Source organism: Gorilla gorilla, chromosome 9, assembly GCF_029281585.2.
Source record: "Gorilla gorilla gorilla isolate KB3781 chromosome 9, NHGRI_mGorGor1-v2.1_pri, whole genome shotgun sequence".
In the NCBI taxonomy this organism is placed as follows: domain Eukaryota; kingdom Metazoa; phylum Chordata; class Mammalia; order Primates; family Hominidae; genus Gorilla; species Gorilla gorilla.
This window is the reverse complement of record NC_073233.2, coordinates 33,681,855-33,704,498: the sequence shown is the minus strand read 5'-3', so window position 1 is coordinate 33,704,498 and position 22,644 is coordinate 33,681,855. Positions and strand designations below refer to the sequence as shown.

General features: G+C 36.2%; 1 protein-coding gene across 2 annotated transcripts in view; it reads left to right on the top strand.

Annotated features, from left to right (window-relative positions):
• CCDC34 (coiled-coil domain containing 34) overlaps positions 1-22,299 on the top strand; it is a 33,654-nt gene extending 11,355 nt beyond the window's left edge. Inside the window, exons 3-7 of one of the 2 annotated variants that reach the window (XM_055356246.2) lie at positions 10,253-10,411; positions 10,966-11,107; positions 12,765-12,919; positions 13,561-13,698; positions 20,944-22,299. In XM_055356246.2, the coding sequence (XP_055212221.2) occupies positions 10,253-10,411; positions 10,966-11,107; positions 12,765-12,919; positions 13,561-13,668 (564 nt within the window). In that variant the 3' untranslated portion in view covers positions 13,669-13,698; positions 20,944-22,299. Of the gene's footprint in view, positions 1-1,398; positions 1,507-10,252; positions 10,412-10,965; positions 11,108-12,764; positions 13,290-13,560; positions 13,699-20,943 lie in introns of those variants that run through there. The other variant, XM_004050845.5, reaches the window with a different exon arrangement.
• The last annotated feature ends 345 nt before the right edge of the window (positions 22,300-22,644 follow it).

Here is a 22,644-nt window from a genome sequence, read left to right as displayed (position 1 = left end):
GCCATCTTTTCACTGTTCCTTGTATGGTGCTCATTTCTGACTAGCCTGGTAGACTAGGCTAGGGGGAAGGAAAGATGTTTCTCCTCACCTTCCCTTCCCTTCTCTGAACTTTTATGATATGCAATAACTCGCAATGTAGCACTTATTTCTTTAGTGTATAGAGAATCAGATCAGAGACTTCTGGGATTTCATCTTTATATCAGATTTTTATCAGTTATTGCTAGGTCCATAGTAGGTGTACCATAAAAGTATACTGAGTAAGTCATCAAAGAACAATAGCTGCTGAAGTGATGAAAAATCCTTAAAGATAGATATTTGCTTTTGGGGGTATAGTGTTTAAAAGTTGGAAGACTTCCTGAGTGAGGGCGGCTATCTTCTATGCAGCAGAATTTTAGGATGAGTGATTATGGAAGACAGATTTCCTGTGACCAGTTGTTTAAAATGCAAAAGAGATGTTCTTGGTGTCAAGTTTTATCTTCATTTAAGACACTGGAATTAGTCTGAGGGTTGGAAAATTGTCTTTCCCACTACCACCCATGCCCAAGTAGGTAGGTCTTTGGGAAAGAAAGGGCTATGGAGGAGAGTGGAGACCAACAGAGGATACGTAAGGTATCTGACTATTAGTATCTAAAGACGGAGAAGAAAAATAACCAGTAATTATGGTTGTGGAGTCCTAGTGAAGTCTAATTTGAACAGCATTCTCAACCAATGCAGTAATTTAACTGATGAGTGACAGAGTGGTGACATTCAACTTGTAGTTTTATTTGGCCATACCTTTCACATTCTTTTTCCTGAGGAAATGCCCAAACGTGTAGATTCGAGTGACAGCAAGGCAGTTAAATAATCTGGGATGTGAATGTGATTTTGTTTTACACTTCAGCAGCTATAAAATCAGTGAAGAAAACTCTGGGTTCTTTTTTTCCCTAAGGAAAATTGAATGGTTTCTTTGTATTTCTTTTGTGTAACTGAATTAAATTTTTAATATAGGGATTATTTAATTTCTATGCTTTATCTTCATCAGGAATCCAGAAGCTTCTTATAACTGTTTAAAAAGTTGCAATTCTCTTGAGCTTCTGCCAGTAGCTTAGAGTGATGCCAAAATTTATGTGTGGGAAAGTTGATTTCAATGAGGGTAATTTAGCTGAAGTTTAGTCTAGGAAACTAGTGTTTTGCTGCCAAGCAATTATTTGCACATTTCTAAAAAATGACTGATACTTTTACCAATGCTTTTTTCCGTCATAGACTGGTTACTTAAGTAAGTTATTGCCACTAGTGGCATATGCTCCATAAAGGAAACTATATTCTTGTTTAATTTGGTTAATAACCTCAGACTTTTAAAATATATGTTATTTGGGTACTTCTATTAAATGTTGCCTTTTGTCTAAATAAAATCCGCAGGAATTAAATCAACAACTAGAAAAAAGAAAAGAAATGGAAGAACGTGAAAAAAGAAAGATAATTGCTGAAGAAAAGCACAAGGAATGGGTTCAGAAAAAGAATGAGCAAGTAAGGAGGGGAAAATGGATACACACGTTGACATCTCTTTTGCAAAATATTTCTTCCTATTATACTTCATTACCTAGGTTTTAAAAAATACTTCTCTTAGAGTCTTTCTTCTTTGGCTTGTTTTGTTTTTTCTATCCTGGTGGACATTTATCAAGTCTCTATCTTCTGCCCTTTGCCCTCTACTTTTCTCCTTTTTCCCTCCTGTGGCTTGCACTAATATTTGCCTGCAGGCAGTCACCAAGTCTGTATTTCTAGGCCTGACCTTCTGGATCCTTATGGCAAGTGCCTCCAAGTCTGCAAATCTAAAACAACCCATTTTGCCCATTTCTCCTTCGTAAAACCATTCTCCCATTTCCCTGTTTCGCTGTCTTCTCGGTCACCAAGGCTTAATTAGAATTCTTCCGTTGTTCCTAATCATCTCCTCCTTTTTTTGCAATTACTACTCCCCTGTTTGTGATCTCTTTCCATTATATCTTTCAACTTGTTGTTTACTTCTTATACTGGATTGTAAGCTACATAAAGGCAGGGATTTTTGCCTCTTTTGTTCAGTTTGCCAGGAGCTAGATGAGTACCTGCGCATGATATATGTCCAAAAATAGTTTAATTGAGTGAAGATGTTCATTGAATGGCTGCATTTTTTCCTTTTAATTTTAATATATTATTGTATGGATCACACACATTCGAAATTTTAAAAATACTTATTCTGTGGTCAATTTGTCTTCTGTTGTGATTTTTACATATTTAGAGTGGTACTGCTTTTATTATTATAATCCAGTTTTACAAATGTGGAAAAATGTTTAAATTGTAGGACAATATTTTAAATTTTAATTCTGACTTTTTATCTTTATTGTTGAATCTAATGCCCAATGGTATTAATAAGAGTACTAAGTAAATAATTTCAGTAAATTGAAGATGATATAACCTTCTTCATCCAAGTATTATAAGAAGGAAATTGGTTAGATGTATGTGTGTGTTATAACCATATTTGTTTAGAAGTCAGTTACTTTGTTTTTTTAAAAAAGTTTACTTCATCCCATGATATAACATGAAAGAGATCTTTGTGAAAAAATTCAAAAATCAAAATAAATCTCTGTGACTGTTATAAAACTTTAGGTAATATCTTTTTGAAATTTGTAACTATAAAACAAAATTATTTTACACATGCAGAATAGTTTGCTCTTTCCTCTAAAAGTCCTTTTTATCTTCTAACTCCATTAAGCTAATTTCACCATGCCAATCAAACCTAGTTGTTGTTTGTCTAGGAATGTAAGATACTTCTGGGAGACAATATATTCACTGTTTTAATTAGTGGCAGTAGACCTAATCCAATTATTTGAAGAAAAAAAAATTATTTCTTTTGGAGGGAAGTGGCTTGCCCTGACATAAATCACTAGTTGTTGAAGGCAAAATTCCGTAATGTTGAGAATTATTTAAAAATAAAACTGAGAAGTTATATTTACCTGTTCTGCAGAACTCTTGTTCATGTTAAGGAATAATTGATTATTCTTTTTTTTTTTTTTTTCTTTAAGACCTATCAGATTTCTTCTTTCAGACATAGTTACATTTACCTCTATTTGTAAAGACTGTTCTCCTGGTTCTTCTCTTCCTGTCCGGCATCTAGCTTTTTTCTCCTCTGTTTACATTTCATGGTGTGTGGTCCTCAGCTGCCTCCAGCTTCATTCACATTTTAGCTGTATCTGTGGCTGCTATTTTCTCTAAGTCATATTCACTGTGTTTTATCAAAAAATCAGACACAAAGAATTTATGCATTCATTAGCAAAGCTAGTTTCTTATAATATGACTGTAAATTCTTAAGTGCTTTTAAAATAAATGTTCTATCTCATCTGGTACTCCTAACATTTGTGTTGCCATGGTAATTTATTTTCTGGATGTGTTTATTACAGTGTTATCACATATTTTGTAAAAGGTCCTTTACTTTTAATGTTTTTAAAAATTATTTAAAAATAAAATCATTTTTCATTCTCAAAACACAACTGATTTTCTAATGTAAAACATTAATTCAGATCAACAAGGTATGTGATTGATAACACTGTTATCATTGCATTATTCATGCTTTCAACAAATATTTACTCAGCTTTTACTATGTGCGAGGCACTATTGGAGAAAGCAAAACAGAAATCCAGAAACTTTAAGTAGCCAATTGTTATGTTAGTTTCCTTTAGTTGTATGAAACAAAGGTTCTCTCAGTGCAGCGTCTTTAAAAAAGGAAGATTTATTGTTGTGCTCTGTGTGGTGTAGAACTAGCATGCCAGAAAATCTGAAGCCACTTAGTGGCTGGTTCCTCTCTCAGTAGTGGTGACTGCTCTGAGTGCCTGTTGTGTCTTCCTTTTGCTAACTAAAGGCATTCTGTTCACACTTCTTTAGTTTAAATCCTACAGAAGTCTGTCTGATTTTTTTTCAGAATTAATTCTATTGAGATATAGTTTGCATACAATAAAATACAACTATTTTAGGTTTGATGACTTTGGCAAATTTAGGTACCCATGTAACCATCACCATTAAAGATATAGAACATTTCCATCACCCAGAAAGTTTCCTTTTGCCCCTTTGCATTCACCCCCACTCCCTGCCCCCAGCCAGCCTCAGCTCCAAGGAAACCATTAATCTGCTTTCTGTACTTGTAGATTAGAGTTGCCTTTTCTATAATTTCATATAAATGGAATGATAGAATATATACTCTTTTGTGTTGGTCTTTTGTTTTAAAACTTATCCTGATATTTCATGTATTATTCCTTTTTATTGCTGACTATAGTATTCTATGAAATACACTTCATAGAATATGTTTATCTGTTTCATTCAATTTCACAGAAATTGTTTATCTGTTCACTGGTGGATGGACAATTGAGTTGTTTTCAGTTTGGGATATTATGAATAAAATTCTGTGACCACTCATGTACAAGTCTTTTTGTGGACACTTGTTTTCATTTCTCTTGTGTGAATGCCTAGGAACTAAATTACTGGGCTATATGGTAAGTATGTGTTTAACTTTATAAGAAATTGCCAAACATTTGTCTAAAGTACATGTACCATTTTACATCTCCACTACTATTATAATAAGAAAGTTCCAGTTGCTCCACATCTTTGGCATATTTGGTATGGCCAATCTTTTTCATTTTAAGTCCTTCTAGTGAGTGTGGAGTGGTATGCCATTGTTTTAATTTTCATTTCCCTGAGATCTGATGATGTTTAGCATATTTTCATAAGCTTATTATATTAGTCTTCTAGAGCTTCCATAACAAAATACCACAAATTGGGTGGTTTAAACAACAGAAATATATCTTTACTCACAGTTCTGGAGACTGGAAATCAAGATAAAGGCATCTGTAGGTTTGGTTTCTCCTGTGGCCTCTCTCCACGGCTGTCTTTTTATGTCCCCACAGGGCTTTTCTCTGTTCACATATATCCCTGGTGTCTCTTCCTCTTCTTGTAAGGACACCAGTCCTATTGAATTAGGGTCCTACCCTTATGACCTCATTTAAACTTGATTACCTCTTTAAAGATCCAATCTCCAAATACAGTCACATTGGGGATTAGAGATTCAACATAGGAATTTGGGAGAGGGACAGGAATACAATTCAGTCCATAACACATATTGACCATTTCTACATCTCTTTTGTTGTTGGCTTGTTTTGTGTTGTTGGCTTGTTTTCTGTTGTGTTAAGTCATTTGCCCATTTTTGAAGGGGTTGTATGGCTTATTATTAAGATATGAGAATTTGTATATTCAGACTATAAGTCCCTTCTCAGATATATGTATTGCAAATATTTCTTCCCATTTAATTTTTCCCTCCTTCCTTCCTTCCTTCCTTCCTTCCTTCCTTCCTCTGTCTTCCCTCCCTTCCTTCCTCCCCTCCCCTCCCTCCCCTCCCCTTCCCCTCTCTTCTGTCTCTTTTTTTTTTGAGTCAGAGTCTCACTCTGTTGCCCAGGCTGGAGTGCAGTGGCATGATCTTGGCTCACTGCACCTCTGCCTCCCGGGCTCAAGCAATTCTCGTGCCTCAGCCTCCTGAGTAGCTGGGATTATAGGAGTATACCACCACACCTGGCTAATTTTTGTATTTTCAGTAGAGATGGGGTTTCGCCATGTTGGCCAGGCTGGTCATGAAATCCCCATTTAATTTTTCTTAATGGTATTTTTTTTTTTTTCACTAACAAGAAGAAGCACTGATTAATAGTATTTTTTAAAGAGAAGTTTTAAATTTTGATGAATTTCCATATTTCAGTTTTTTTAATAGTTGGTAGTTTTTGTGTTCTATTTAAGAAATGGCCATCAGAGAAATGCAAATCAAAACCACAATGAGATACCATCTCACACCAGTTAGAATGGCGATCATTAAAAAGTCAGGAAACAACAGGTGCTGGAGAGGATGTGGAGAAATAGGAACACTTTTACACTGTTGGTGGGACTGTAAACTAGTTCAACCATTGTGGAAGTTGGTATGGCGATTCCTCAGGGATCTAGAACTAGAAATACCATTTGACCCAGCCATCCCATTACTGAGTATATACCCAAAGGATTATAAATCATGCTGCTATAAAGACACATGCATGTGTATGTTCATTGCGGCACTATTCACAATAGCAAAGACTTGGAACCAACCCAAATGTCCAACAATGATAGACTGGATTAAGAAAATGTGGCACATATACACCATGGAATACTATGCAGCCATAAAAAATGATGAGTTCATGTCCTTTGTAGGGACATGGATGAAGCTGGAAACCATCATTCTCAGCAAACTATCGCAAGGACAAAAAACCAAACATTGCATGTTCTCACTCATAGGTGGGAACTGAACAATGAGAACACATGGACACAGGAAGGGGAACATCACACACCGGGGCCTGTCATGGGGTCAGGGGAGTGGGGAGGGATAGCATTAGGAGATATACCTAATGCTAAATGACAAGTTAATGGGTGCAGCACACCAACATGGCACATGTATACATATGTAACAAACCTGCACGTTGTGCACCTGTACCCTAAAACTTAAAATATAATAAAATTTAAAAAAAAAGAAATGTTTGCCTACCACAAGAGGGTAAAAATACTCTCCACTGTTTTCTTCCAGAAGCTTTATAGCTTTAGCTTTACCTGTATGTCTATTTGAGTTTAATTTTAATGTATAGTATGCATTAATGGTCAAGATTCATTTGTTTGCATGTGGATATCCAATTGTCCTAACAATATTGACGAGATAATCTTTTCCCTATTAAACTACCTTTGGCACCTTTGTTTAAAATCAATTGACCACATATTTATAGGTCTGTTTCTGGATTCTAGTCTATTCTATTGATTTATATCCTGTGCAGTACCACACTAACTTGTTAGTATAGTTTTATAGTTCCGAATTTATTATTCTTGAAATCAGATAGTGTAAATCCTCCAGGTCTTCAATTCTTTTTCAAACTTGTTTTAGTTGCCCTGCATCTTTCCATATACAGTTTAGAATCAGCTTATCAATTTCCCTAATAATGCCTGTCCTAATAGTGCTTGGCACTGTTGGGATTCTGCTAAATATAAACACATAGATCATTTTGGAGAAAATTCCTATCTTAATAATATCAAATTTTAAATCTATAAACATGGTTTTTCTTTCCAGTTATTTATGTCTTCTTTAATTTCTCTTAGCAGTGTTTTTTAGTTTTCAATGTATAGCAGTATTTTGTTAAATATATTTCTCAGTATTTCATGTTTTTGCTGAGGGCAGTTATCTTGCCTTGTTCCTGATATATAATATATATATTATATATATACACGTATGTACAACACACGTTTATAGCATATATGTAACATACACATGTTTATAACATGTAACACATGCTTATAACATAAGCAACATGTTATAGCATATATGTAACACATGTTTATAATATATAGCATACATGTTTGTAACATGCAGCATGCATGTGTTTATAACATATACATATGTTTATAACATATATATATGTTTTTTTCCCAGCCACACTCATGTGGAACGTTTCTGATATTACCTTGTAATTTCCATGCCTGGTTTTGATATCAGAATAATGCTGGACTCTTAAAATGAGCTTTGATGTGTTTACTTTTTCTCTGTGTTCTAAAATCATTTTTTAAGGTTTGATACTATTAAGATATGCCACAATAATATTTTATATTATTAAAATATGGAGTATCTTTAACTGTAATGGAATCAACTAGTGAAGCTTTCAGTGACTGGAGTTTTTGTAGGAAAGTTTTTAATTTTGAATTGTTTTTATAAGTAGAGGGTTATTTAGACACTACGTTTTCTCAAATTCATTTTGGGAAGTGGCATATTTTAAGGAATTTTGACATTTCATTTAAAATATTGAATTTATTGGCATAAAATTGTTTTTAAGATTCTCCCATTTTGATTTCTGTATGATGTCTGTGGTGATCTGCCACTCACCGTCTCTATGACCTTAGGCAAATTAGCCTCCATGTGCTTTAGTTTCCTCCTTTGTAAAATGGGATAATAATGGTATCTACCTCACATCATGATTATAAGAATTGAGAGTGTGTACAAATAAACTATGTAGAATGGTAACAGGCATAGTTAGCACTCAATAAATGTCAGCTGCTATAATTAAAAACAAGGTAAGAACTGGTTGATTTCTTGTAGGTAAAGTTGTGGAGGACAGTCATGAGTCACATGGAGATTAAGCAAGATATACTCCAAGGTCCTTTTCAATTTGTAGATCTTCTGACAGTTTGAAGTAGTTAAAATCCAGTATTGTTCCAATGGCTATGGAGTTCTCAGCATGAAAAGATTCTGTTTCACAGCTATTGGCTGCCCAGCAAGAAGGAAATACAGCAACTTTGATACAACTTGGGGAATTACTTGAGCTTTGATTTTTTTTTTTTTTTTTTTTTTTTTGAGACGGAGTCTTGCTCTGTCTCCCAGGCTGGAGTTCAATGGCACGATCTCGGCTAACTGTAACCTCCGCCTCCTGGGTTCAAGCAATTCTCCTGCCTCAGCCTCCCAAGTAGCTGGGATTACAGGCGTATGCCACCACGCCCAACTAATTTTTTTTATTTTTAGTAGAGACAGGGTTTCACCATGTTGGCCAGCCTGGTCTCGAACTCCTGACTTCAGGTGATCCACCTGCCTTGGCCCCCCAAAGTGCTGGGATTACAGGCATGAACGACCATGCCCGTCCTGAGCTTTGATTTTTAAGACCTGTCTTTCCTGCACAGCCCTGGACATATCTTGTCTATAACTGATGTTTGTTGGTTGAGTCTTCATTGCATTGCTTATATTAATGTATTCTATAAGCTGCTTTCAAGGGAAGAATTTCTTTTCTTGGCTCATAATTATTTGCCTGGGTGATATGTATGGCATTTGTATTGCATATACTTTTTATGCCTTCCAGGTTTGTTTCCAAACCTTTGATAAAGAAGACTAGCTATGTCATTGGTTATTTAGAATCTAGCTGTGTTGGTAGATTATCGTTTAAATAAGGAGGAAAAAATATTGAGTTATGGTCTGTGTCAAGGATCAATTTTTTTTTTCTATAAAGGGCCAGTTAATGAATATTTTAAACTTTTGGGGTCATGCAGTCTCCGTTGCAGCCATTCAGCTTTGCTATCGTAGTGCAAAAGCAACTATAAACAATAAATATGTAAACAAATGAGTGTGGCCACATTCGTATAAAACTTCATTTACAAATACAGGTGATGGTAGATCAGATGTGATTGTCAGTGCTTAGTTTGCCACCCTTTGGTCTATGGAAGAATTATATAGCCAGAGGTTTGCCTGGATGTGCCCTTACATACAGTGTTTAATGAGCATTATTCACTTCTTCTCTCTTAATTCACTGATGGCAAAGATTTATGCAAATATTGATATTGACAAACTGTCATGGAAATATGTGTGTGTGTATATATAAAAGTATATATACATATATTTACATATACCTATATATACATATATTTATATATAAATGTATGTGTGTGTGTGTGTGTGTGTGTATATATATATATATAGCCCCTGTTTTAGAATGAGAGTAAGCATCCATTAAAAAATACTAAGATTCAGACAATCTTAACAGATTGTAATTTTTACTCACTATCATTTATTCAACAAATTTTGATTTAACACTGTATTAGTCTGTTTTCATGCTGCTAATAAAGACATACCTGAGACTGGGAAATTTACAAAAGAAAGAAGTTTAATTGGACTTACAGTTCCATGTGGCTGGGGAAGCCTAATAATCATGGCGGAAGGCAAGGAGGAGCAAGTCACATCTTACATGGATGGCAGCAGGCAAAGAGAGAGAGCTTGTGCAGGGGAACTCCTTTTTTTAAAAACCATCAGATCTTGCAAGACTTATTCACCATCATGAGAACAGCATGGGAAAGAATTGCCCCTATGATCCAGTTACCTCCCACCAGGTCCCTCAAAGATGATATTTGGGTGGAGACACAGCCAAACCATATCAAACACCTGCTGTTCACTCAGTACTGCCCCAGGCTCTGAGTGGACATTGGTGAGCAAGATCTTTGTCACTGACCTCATGAAACTTATAGCCCAGCAGGTAGATTGACATTGTACTGTTAATTGCAGGTATGTTATATATTTTCATAAACCATGCTGTGCCAACTGCCATGATACCATGTCTATTTTTAAAAATAATTGAAGTTTAGAAAATTGCTGAATGCAGCAGTCTTTCCTTAGATGAGTATAATTACTGGTATTACAATTAAACTTAATCTATTTTTATTTAAGAAAAGAAAAGAAAGAGAACAAAAAATTAATAAAGAATTGGAGGAAAAAGCAGCAAAGGAACTGGAGAAAGAATACTTGCAAGAAAAAGCAAAAGAAAAATATCAAGAATGGTTAAAGAAAAAAAATGCTGAAGAATGTGAGAGGAAGAAGAAAGAAAAGGTATTTTTATTAAAGTGACCAGTTAGAATACATAACTTTGGTGTTCATATGTGTCAACTATATCTTAGAAAAAGTATCTAATAGAAAATTGGCACTATCTTAGCATAAAATAAACACATGAAGCTATCCTGTTATGCTGTGTTTAAACTTCAAAAATGAATATGCATTTGTAGTTTTCTTAAGTTGAGAAATAGTAAGCCTGTTGATATTTTTTCAGTCAGGTTTAAAACTTGTTGCTGTTATTCCTTTTAAATATTTTTCAGTGCATTTTATGGGAAGTCTTACTGCCATTTTATAAATTACTATTCTTTGAAAACAGCAAATACTTTTTTCTTTGTGGGTTTGATGTCTTATTGTTTTTCAGAGCCAGACACCTTAATGTATGTCCATGATCATGTTCAATATTCTACTCATATTATAAAAATATGATTCAGTATTATGGCCAGTAAGCCATTGGGGTAGGAAGCTACTGGAGAAAAAAAAATCAGTAGAATTTGAATGGAATGTATAGTTACAGAATATCCCTGCAAATATTTTGGTCTTGTCATTTTAAGGAAAAAGAAAAACAACAGCAAGCTGAAATACAGGAGAAAAAGGAAATAGCAGAAAAAAAGTTTCAAGAATGGTTGGAAAATGCGAAACATAAACCTCGTCCAGCTGCAAAGAGCTATGGTTATGCCAATGGAAAACTTACAGGTTGGTTTTTATGTTGTGTGGCTTACATAAATATGGTTTGCAGAAGCAAATATTATACTCCTTTTGACAGAAATAGAAATGTGTAAAAATTATTTTTCTTTCAAATTACTATTTTCCAGAAGATTATATTATAAACATGCCATGTTCCTATGGAGATGCTACAAATGTACTGTCATTCTCCACATTTGTATTTCTTAAAAGCAGTAGTTACAAAACTGCAAACTTATGCTTTAAAGTAATGATTTGTAACATTAAGAAATGAATAATGTTCTCTTAAATGTTTTCAGTGATAAAGCCTTAATCAGGATATATTTTAAGGGGTCGCTTTGCCTCCTCTCCTTCTAACCCTCTCTAAGGCAGAGCTTCCCATGTCCTTGGCACATTCTTTGTGTGAGGTAGAATACTAGACAGCACATGAACCAGACACAAAACCGATTGGCCTTTAGTCTTGGTCTGATTATAAAGGGTAGTGCATGTTTTTCTTTGTGCTTCATGTTGGAAGCTCATACCTTGCTGACAGCTGCCTTCACTTGTTTAAGTGATTTATTATTAAAATACTCCCATTCTGTTTTGTTCACACAATAGAACATATTCCAGACTTTGTTTTGACCATCTTGGTGAAGTGAGTGTTGACATATCTATGCCAAGTGGGTTGCCAGTGTCTGAAAGACACATTCCTGCTGTCAGGATTAGGCCTCTCTCATATGTCACGAAGGTCATCTGTTTTAGCTACTGAGCATGTCCCGCTCCTTCTATTTGTTTCTTGCTTGAAAAAAAGAGTAATAAGCAGTGGCTTTAACCCAGTAATTGGGTAGTAAAGTTAAAAGTTTAGGTGGGAATACTAAACATATTGACTAGAAGTTAACTGCTAAAATAATGGATTGTTTTATTAATTTTTTGCATTTTTAATGAGTTTAATTCTAACAAGCAGCATATTTGTCTGCAAATGCTGTACTTAAGTTTCTTCATTCTTTATGCTCATATCATTTTTATAAGTTATGAAATAAAGGAATTTTTGTGTCAGTAGTGACTGAAGGATTTGGAGATGATATGTAAAATGTTCTTCCTTCAAATGTGTTTATTAGATGGCAGACATCACAATACTTTAAACACTTCATATACATTAGCAAAAGAATGCTCCGTAACTCATAATCACAATTACAGTGATATTGTGAAATCTTATTGACACTGATTCAGAATTTCTGTGATTCTAAACAAGAATCTTGATTTACTATAACTTCATATGAAAAATAAATGTTTTTCTGTAAACTTCAGTATCTGACAAGAGGAAGCTAGTACACAATCAGTAGTTTCCCAGACTGAGTTAAGAAAATGAAAGTTTTGTTGAATTTAAGGATCATAAAATTAATTTCTTAGTAAAAATTTTATAGGAGTTTGATTTACATAGGTTTTAACACTGTTATTTGGATTCTTAGAATTATCATTTATGCTTTAATTTTAACTAAATATTTACTGTATTTGGAAAGTGTTACTTCTTTGAAAATATCAAGGAGTTTAAGTTTCAAATAAGTCACATTGGCTTATTAGTGATAATTTGTCCATTTGACATTTTAACATTTTTCTAGAAGTTTTAAGTGGTTTCTTTGATGTCAAGAAAGTTTTTCCTTGTTTTGATCTGATTTTTCAATAATTTTAGGTTTTTACAGTGGAAATTCCTATCCAGAACCAGCGTTTTATAATCCAATTCCGTGGAAACCAATTCATATGCCACCTCCCAAAGAAGCTAAGGATCTATCAGGAAGGAAGAGTAAAAGACCTGTGATAAGTCAGCCACACAAGTCATCATCTCTGGTAATTCATAAAGCCAGGAGCAATCTTTGCCTTGGAACTCAGTGCAGAATACAAAGATAGCGTATGTGGAAAATAACATGCTTTTATCTGGAGCTATTTAATTTAAAAATCAGAAGTTGTTTTTTACTGCTCAGTCAATAACTCAACACTTAATGTGATTATTGACAAATAGCAATTTTTGCATTTGTATATGGAGTCCTTAGAGTTGAGGAAGATATTTTCTGGATTTTGGTTTTTATAAACTTTTCAAGGTTGATCTTGGCATGTTGTTTTGCAGAATAAGTGGCTGAATATGTAAGAATTGTGTTTGTATTTAGCTTGTATTAAAAGTACACTGTAATACCAATAAAACAATTTTTCTTGTATTGTTTTATATTGTTACTAGTTTACATTTATGAACATAAGATTAATTTGTTCAAAACAAGCACCTCTAAACTGCATGCTTGAGTAACCGTTAGAAGAATTTAAAGCAAAAAAAAGGAAATAGAAAAAAAGTTTAAGGGATGGTGGGTTAGAATTTAAGTGGGTTAGCACCCTAGAGTAATCAAAAACAGTCTTTGCTGATGGGTTTTGGCATATTTTTCCCTGTGTAAATATTTTAATTTTATTTATATTACATTAATTTATTTATTTTGAGACAGGGTCTCCCTCTGGCTCTGTTGCCCAGGCTGGAGTGTAATGGCATGATCATAGCTTACTGTAACCTTGAACTCGTGGGCTCAAATGATCCTCTTACCTCAGCCTCCTGAGTAGCTGGAATCACAGGAGCATGCCACCAGGTACAGCTAATTTTTTTTTTTTCTTTTGGCAGAGACGGGGTCTTCCTATGTTGCCCAGCCTCGGATATTTTTAAATTAATAACTGAAGGCATGTTTGGTTACAAATAAATCAGGGTTGGGGTTTCCAAAGGAAATTTTTTTATTTTTTTATTTTTTATTTATTTTTATTTTGGAGATGGAGTCTCGCTCTGTTGCACAGGCTGGAGTGTAGTGGTGCGATCTTGGCTCACTGCAATCTCTGCCTCTCAGGTTCAAGCGATTCTCCTGCCCCAGCCTCCTGAGTAGCTGGGACTACAGGGGCACGCCACCATGCCCAGCCAATTTTTGTATTTTTTGTAGAGACGGGGTTTCACCACATTGGCCAGGATGGTCTCGATCTCTTGACCTTGTGATCTGTCCACCTCGGTCTCCCAAAGTGCTGGGATTACAGGCGTGAGCCACCGCGCCGGCCTCCGAAGGAAAATTTTAAAACATTATTTTATACGCTGGCTGGGTGCGGTGGTTCATGCCTGTACTCTCAACTCTTAGGGAGGCAGAGGCAGGAGCATAGCTTGAGCCCAGGAATTCAAGACCTGCCTGAGCCGTATAGTGAGACCCCATTCTCCACAAAACTGAAAAAACAAAAGGCAAAGCCATTGTTTTGTACTCTGATCTTAGATTAACGTGTAGTAATCTTGAGACACGGATAATATTTTGCCACACTGTAAGAATACGTAAACATTAATTATAATTAGGTTGCTAGTTTCAAAATTAGGATTACTGCATTATTTTTTAATATTAAAAATGTTGAATGTTAAGTGATATTTTACTGAGGTAGAAATCACAGATCTTATTAATAAATATATTTTAAGAATAGTGGTTCAACCGGGAGGCGGAGGTTGCAGTGAGCCGAGATCACGCCACTGCACTCCAGCCTGGGCGACAGAGCGAACTCCATCTCAAAAAAAATAAATAAATAAAATAAAATAAAAGAATGGTGGTTCAAATGATTACCAAAACAATGCCTAGCATTTTTTATTAAATTTAAAAGTGTTTTATCTTTTTTAGAGGATGATCAAGAAATGAAAATTTATTGTGGCAGTATAAGAATCAATCAATCCATTTAAAAGTGACTTCTATTTAGAATATATTCCATGTTTCTGCCAGATGAGTCATCTGCCAAGTTTCTGGTGATCTGCAGTGGTGTTGGTCAATGCAAGAAAACAGCAATACACTCTTTGAAGGGTATTCATGTCATCAGAAGTCTAGGAAAATTTAATTCTAAGCAGAGAACAGTTTATTAGGAATCAGTAGGGTTCATTGGGTCCAAATGTTGCTGAGATTTAGAGGCATGAGCATACTTCTCAGAACCTGTCAGATACAGTGAAACTTCCAGATGATCATTCTACTTGAGCAAATTCACTTATATAGAGAGAACATAGAGTTTGCCTGGGTAGCAATAATCTTGTTTATAAGAAACATATATAGTATACATATTCCTGAATTTGTGAGGGCTTTATATACAGTTGTTACATCTTACAAACCAATTCTACAGAGTAGATTAACTTTCAACTATAACTATAATCCTAATAAGTCTTTACAGTCATTCAGTCATTAATCATTCATGTGTATACCGAGTTCACTAGTTTGAATTTTATTCTAATCATAATAGGAAGTGTCTGGAAGATTTTAAGCAGGCAATTGATAAGATCTGGTTTATCTTTTGAGATTACTATGGCTGCTCTGAGGAAGTTGGCCTGTTGGGGGCAAATAATGGCAGCAATGACACCCATTGGGATGACTTTGCCGTATCTGGCAGAGAAGTCATGATAGCTTGGATTAAAATGGCAGCAGTGACATGGTAAGAAGTAGAGATAAATTTGGGATTTATTTTGGAGTGGAGCAAACAAACACTAACATTTGGATGTCAGATTGAGAGAAGGAAGAAAAATCAGATTTGACTAGTTTTTTGGCCTGATAACTAGGTGAATGATGATACTATACCAGAAATATGAAGATTGAGAAGAGCAGGTGTATGGGCTGAGATGGGGAGAGGGAAGTCTTTAAGAATTCTGTCCTAGATTTGTTAGGTTTGCGATACCAACTTAATGACCTGGTAGAGATGGTTAAATATATGATGCTCTGGGGAGAGCCAGGATAGGAAATACAAATTTGAGCAACATCAGCACATACATGGTATTTAAAAGCATGGGACTTGATCAGGTTACCTCAGAAGAGTTTAGATAGTAAAAAGGGAAGGCTGAGTAATCCAATATTTAGAGATTAAGCAGCCGGCAATGATCCTGAAAATATGCAGCCAGTGAAGTAGAAGGAAACCCAATAGAGTAGGATGTCACAGAATCCATGAGTAGAAGTGAGATGTGGACTCTGTCCAGTGCTGCTTGACAGAGAGGAGTCTTCACTGTTGGATTTCATAAGATGAAGGAGAGTCATTGTTGACTACAATGGCAAGCATGTATTGAACAATTTCTATATAACTGGTATTCTTGTGCTTTTATATGTGCTATTTTAATCCTCACAACAGCCCTATGAGATAGTTACTTTTATTATCCTCATTTTAAGTTGGGGAAACTGAGGCACGAAGTTACGTTGCTTTTATACCTAGTAAATCACAGAACATGGATTAGAACCCATGAGGTCAAAGCCCAAACTTAATAACTATATTTCCTCTCCTATATAATATATATGATAAGAAAAACAGGTATAAAACTACAGTCGAATAGGCTGGAGAGAGAATGGAAGGTGAGAAAGAGCCTATAACTAAAGACATTCTGGAAACGTTTTATAGTGAAGAAGAGAAGAAAAGTGGGATAGGGGCCGGGCGCAGTGTCTCATGCCTGTAATCCCAGCACTTTGGGAGGCCGAGATGAGAGAATCATCTGAGGTCAGGAGTTTGAGACCAGCCTGGCCAACATGGCGAAACCCCGTCTCTACTAAAAATACAAAAATTAGCCGGGCATGGTGGCAGGAGCCACCCAGCTCCTTGGGAGGCTACTTGGGAGGTTGAGGCAGGAGAATTGCTTGACCCCGGGAGGCGGAGGTTGCAGTGAGCTGAGATCACACCACTGCACTCCAGCCTGGGCAACAGAGCAAAACTCTGTCTCAAAAAAAAAAAAAGAAAAGAAAAAAAAGTGGGATAGGAGCTAGAAGAGAATATAGGGTCAAGGACATTTTCTGTTTGTTTTGCTTAGGCTGGGTGATACTAAATATGCTTCTCTGAGGCTGGTAATGATCCAATTGAAAGGGAACCTGAAGATTTAGGAGAGATTAGGGGTGATTTTAGGAATGCAGTTCTTAAATAGCAAAAATGCTGGTTTATATAGAAGCAAGGAAATTTCTTCTATTCACAGGGAGAACAAATTGTACATATAGGTTCTGATGTGGCTGGATTGATAATATTGGTGGCAGGAAGACAAGATAGGCAGTTCTTGTCAAATCACTTCTTGTTTCTCAGTGAAGTGTGAAGGGAAGGCAAGGTCATCAGCAGAGGGATAGAATAGGATGTTCCAAGTTTGAGGAAAAGGAAAAGGTTAATAGAAAAGTAAGCATTTTGGAGAAAGAAAAATTTGCCAGAGAGATTAGCGAGACTGATGGGCAATGTTGTTTGCCATTTGATATTTTTGGGCATAAAGACCAATTAATGAAGTTCTGTTATGTTTCTCTTTATTTCTGGAGAAAATTTAGCTAGTTAGAGGTAGACCCAGAATCACTTATAATTGGAGCTGGACAAGTGGGCAAGTAGGATGGAGGGAAAAAGGAACAAAGCAGTTAAAGTGTTTTCAAGGGAGTGATTATGGTACTGAAACATATTACTTAACACAGGTGGTGAGGAAGGGGTCTTCGTAGATTTCCCGTGCTGTTTTGAGGTTGAGTTGGGGGTGCTTGAGGGAAGCTAGAGAGATAGGGGCTTTTGGTCAGGATGTTGATGACAAGAACCAGAGTATGGCCATGGCAGTCAGTGGCCCAGATGGAACATAACAACAAAGTTGAAGAAATTAAGAATGTTAGAGGCCAGAGCCAGGTGCAGTGGCCTGCACTTACAGTCCCAGCTACTCAGGAGGCTGAGGCAGGAGGATCACTTGAGGCCAGGAGCTGGAGTTTCCATGCACTGTGAGTGCACCTATGAATAGCCATGGCACTCCACCCTGGCAATGCAGTGAGACCCTGCTCTAAAAAAACAAAAAGTATGGAAGTAACTTTTTAATGTGGATATTGAAATTGCCAAGATTATGATAGAAGTTGTGGTAGAGAGGAAGATGGCAAGCTGGGTGCTAGAATTTCAGCAAACCAGGGTAACTGGCTAGCCAGATGACAGTCAAAAGGAGTAATATTGGCTAATGTGGTCAGATGGAATAATCTTCAGAAGAGTAGGAAGTTTTGAAGGAGGAAGGAGATGAAGTGGTTTGGAGGTGCCAATGGGGAACAGGGTGGGTAGGGAAAACACCTTCCTACCTACCAACTCCAAGCCCCTGGAGGTTGGAGGCTACAAACGGTTAAAAAACTGTTCTCAGGAGTCCATTGCAGGCATGAAAAACGTTTAAAGCATGGCTGTAGCAAGATGGTTTTGAGGGACAGAGACCAAAGACAGAGCCGCCAATAATGACATTATGGAACATTCCAGGAAGAGGTGATTGAGGATCCAATGAGGGTAGTAGGGTTGAAGAGAAGAAATGTGTGAAAGATCCATCAGAAGTAGAACTTAGGCCAGGTGTGGTGGCTCATGCCTATAATCCCAACACTTTGGGAGGCCGAGGTGGGAGGATCACTTGAGCCCAGGAGTTTAAGACCAGCCTGGACAACATAGGGAGACCCCATCTCTACAAAACATTAAAAAATTAGCTTGGCATGGAGGCTTGTGCCTATAGTTTCAGCTACTCAAGAGGCTGAAGTGGGGGGATCGTTTGAGCTCAGGAAGTCAAAGCTGCAGTGAACTGTGATCATGCCACTGTACTCCAATCTGGGTGACGAGCGAGACCTTGTCTCAAAAAAAAAAAAGTAGAAATTAAAGGGCTGTTTTGGAGCTGACGGGTGATGATAATATTAGCAGAGAAAGGGAATACAGAAAGGAATGATAGCTTTGGGGGTGAGAAACTGAGGGGTTTTTTTTTCCCCCCTTTCAAATTGTTTATCAAAGTAATATATGCACATAGTTTAAAATTCAAATAGTACTAAATGTTGTTTGATGGAAAACAGGAGCATTTTGCTTACTTCTCACTGCCTCACAGTCTTGCTCCCAAGGGGATATTTTATTGTATTATTTCTTTGATAATTTCCTCTCATAATATTCTCTGGTCCCTTTTTTTCTAGAATCCTGTTAGGCAATTACTGGTCTTCCTGAATTAATTCTCTAATAATTTAAAAGGAAATATTTTTCTCCTGTCTTACTTTTTTCCCCCTACCCTGGTGAGGGAGACCACTTTCTGTGAGAAGTCCTTGATGTTATTTTCCAATTCTCGAATAATTTTTTTATGGCTACCTTATTTTAAATTCCAAACATTCTTTTCTGTTTATTCCTTTTTCATAGCCTCCTATACTTATTTTATGGATGCAATATCTTTTTTCATCTCTAAGGACATTAGTTGCAGTTTTTTTTCTTAATTGGCTCTGTTTCTTCCAGATGCCTTTTTTTCTTCATTTTCTCTTTTTCTGAGGTTTTATTAGAGGTTTTCCTCAAACGTTTTTTTAATCCTTGTCTGACATTTATATTTGTTATATGAATTCCTGTCTGTTCCTATTTAAGAATAGGGCATTAAAAGGCTGAATAGAAGCTAGGTGGGCATAGGTAGTGCTTGTTAATGGTGGATTTTTTATTGTTGTGGGTAGACTTCCAAATACCTGGAAGTCTTTCCCCCTTAGGCTGTTCATTTTCTCAGAGAAGGATCTTCTAATCTTCCGGAGAGATATAAGCCTAGCTGCCAGCATTCCGGAGTAGGACCTGGGAATGTAGTTCTGTATATCACAGTTCATTTCTTGGTAAACTGTCACTTCCTGTGTTTTCAGTCTAGCTAGTTAGTGTATAAGCTTCATTCTCCTTAGTAGCTAGTGTTCCCCTATGCTGAGCCCTTCCAGGATTCTGCAGGCTGAATTTTTGTTGTTGTTGTTGTATTTATTTCAGCATTTAGAAACCTTTAAACAGTAAAAGAGAAAAAGAAAAAAAAAGGCACTCAGAGGAAACAGAGCCAATTAAGAAAGAAGAAAAAAAATTGCAACTATCATTAATGTCCTTCAAGATGAGGAAAAACACTACATCCATACTGTCCTAACTCCAGTACTCTCCTAAGTCGGTTGTTTCACCTCTATCCTGTTTGCACCATCCCAAAATTTGTAGGAATCTATGGTTAACCATTGTATTCTCTTCTGTTTGCCCTTGTGGATTTGTACATTTTTTCTTAAAAGAAATTCCTTTGCCATCATCTTAGCAGAGATTGGAGTGGGAAAGGAGATAATTCTGTATGATTAATCTGCTATGTTTAATTGGACATCCTGAATTTAGTTATGAACATATTGACATAAGGGGGTGTTACAGATATAGGTTTGTTGCCCAGATGAGAAGTGTAGTTTTGGGAATATTTAGACCTTATTAGTTTAACATAATCATTGAAACTATGGAGATGAATAGCATTTCTCAAGAAGAATCTGAAGCATGACATTCTTTTATTCCTTCATTCCACCCATATTAAGTGCCTGCCATATTTGGCCCAGAAAAGATAGACTAGGATGGAATGTAGAGGTTGAGTATAAAGGTAAGGCAGAAGGAAAGAAGCCACTGGAAGACCAGTGAAAATGGTGGGAGGTGCAAAAGAGGAAAGTGTGCCACAGTGAGAGAGGGGAGCTTTCAGGAAGGGGAAGTAGAAGGTCTTCTAGAATATCAAATGCTGTGCAAGGGGTCAGGTAGAATGAGCAAGGCATTCTAGTATGTATTGAATTCCTAGCACTATGCTAGAATCTGGGGATTCTAGTGGTAAACAAGACTGAACTAATCCTGAATCTGTTAGCATTTACATTCTAGCAGAGATTACAGTTAAAGCCATACTTACCTTAAAGCACAAGCTGTGAGGGCATATGAGGAGGTAGCTAACCTTTGTTGGAGTCAGGAAAAGCTTCTGGGAGAAAGTGATTAAGCTGAGACTCAGGCTTGAGGCACCCGAATAAACAAAACTTAGAATTTAATCATTTTGGAGGCTGGAGAGTAAGGAATGGACTTAGAACACTGGTGGTTCCCTATGTAACCTTTCTTTCTTTCAGATTCCAAGGATAGGTGATATGACAGCTTTTGAACATCAAAGGGACTTTCAGATGCTTGTATATATTGACACATTACTACAGTTACAAAGGAAATTTCTAAAATCCTGGTCATTTGTAAAGAAAATATTTAACATTCTATGGGAAAATATACTTTGAGGTTTGATGACAAACATAGGCCATCTGTGGCCTCAGAGTAATACAGACGGGGCTTCTTATTTTGAAAATAAATTGCTAATGATCTAATTAGCAATTCAAAGCTTATTCTTTCATGGACTTGCTTATTATGATACCTAAGGCCTAGGTGAATCAAGAATACAGTAGTTATGTTACACTAACAAATTACACTGTGATTTAAATGTAATACCTCAAACTATAACAGTCCTAGAAGAAAACCTCAGAAACACCATTGTGGATATCAACGTTGAGAAAGAATTTATGACTAAGTCCTCAAAAACAATTGCAACAAAAACAAAAATTGACAGATGGGACCTAATTAAACGAAAGAGCTTCTGCACAGCAAATGAAACTATCAACAGAGTTAAATAGACAACCTACAGAATGGGAGAAAATATTTGCAAATTGTGCATCCAGCAAAGGTCTAATATCCAGAATCTGTAAGTAACTGAAACAATTGAACAAGTAAAAAAAAAAAAAAACAATTAAAAAGTGAGCAAAGGTTATGAACAGACACTTCTCAAAACAAGACATACAAGTGGCCAAGAAACATGAAAAATGCTCATCATGACTAATCATCACAGAAACGCAAATCAAAACCACAATGAGATACAATTCTCACACCAGTCAGAATGGTTATTATTAAAAAGTCAAAAAACAACAGGTGTTGGTGAGGCTGTGGAGCAAAGGGAATGCTTATACACGTTGGTGGGAATGTAAATTAGTTCAGCCATTGTGGAAAGTAGCTTGGAGATTTCTCAAAGAACTTAAGGCAAACTACCGTTTGAACCAGCAATCCCATTACTGGATATATACTCAAAAGAAAACAAATTGTTCTACCAAAAAGACACATGCATGTGTATATGTTCATCACAGCACTATTCACAATAGCAAAGACATGGAATCAACCTAGGTGCCCATCAGCAGTGGATTGGATAAAGAAGATGTGGTGCATATACACCATGTAATACTACACAACCATAAAAATGAACAAAGTCATGTCCTATGCAGCAACATGGATGAAGCTGGAGGCCATTATCTTAAGTGAATGAATACAGGAACAGAAAACCAAATACTGCGTGTTCTCACTTATAAGTGGGAGCTAAACATTGAGTGCTCATGGACATAAAGATGGGAACAGTAGACACTGGGGATGACTAGAGGGGGAAGGGAGGGAGAGGGACAAGAGTTGAAAAATTAAATGTTGGTTACTATGCTCAGTACCTCGGTGGGCGGGGGGGGGCGGTCATTCATACCCCAAACCTCAGCATCATGCAATATATCCAGGTAGCAAACCTGCCCATGTACCCTGAGTCTAAAATAAAAGCTGAAAAGGAAAAAAAGAGTGTTTTCTCAAGCTCTAAAAAAAAAAATAGTAATACACTTTATGACAAAAAACTAATTTTTCTTTCTCCAAAAAAAATATAGTAAATGATATTCATGTATTTGCCGTGGTCATTAATATCATAAATTAAATTCATAAATGTTGGCTTGAGGGAAAAAACACACAGTTACTTTTCAGTGAAT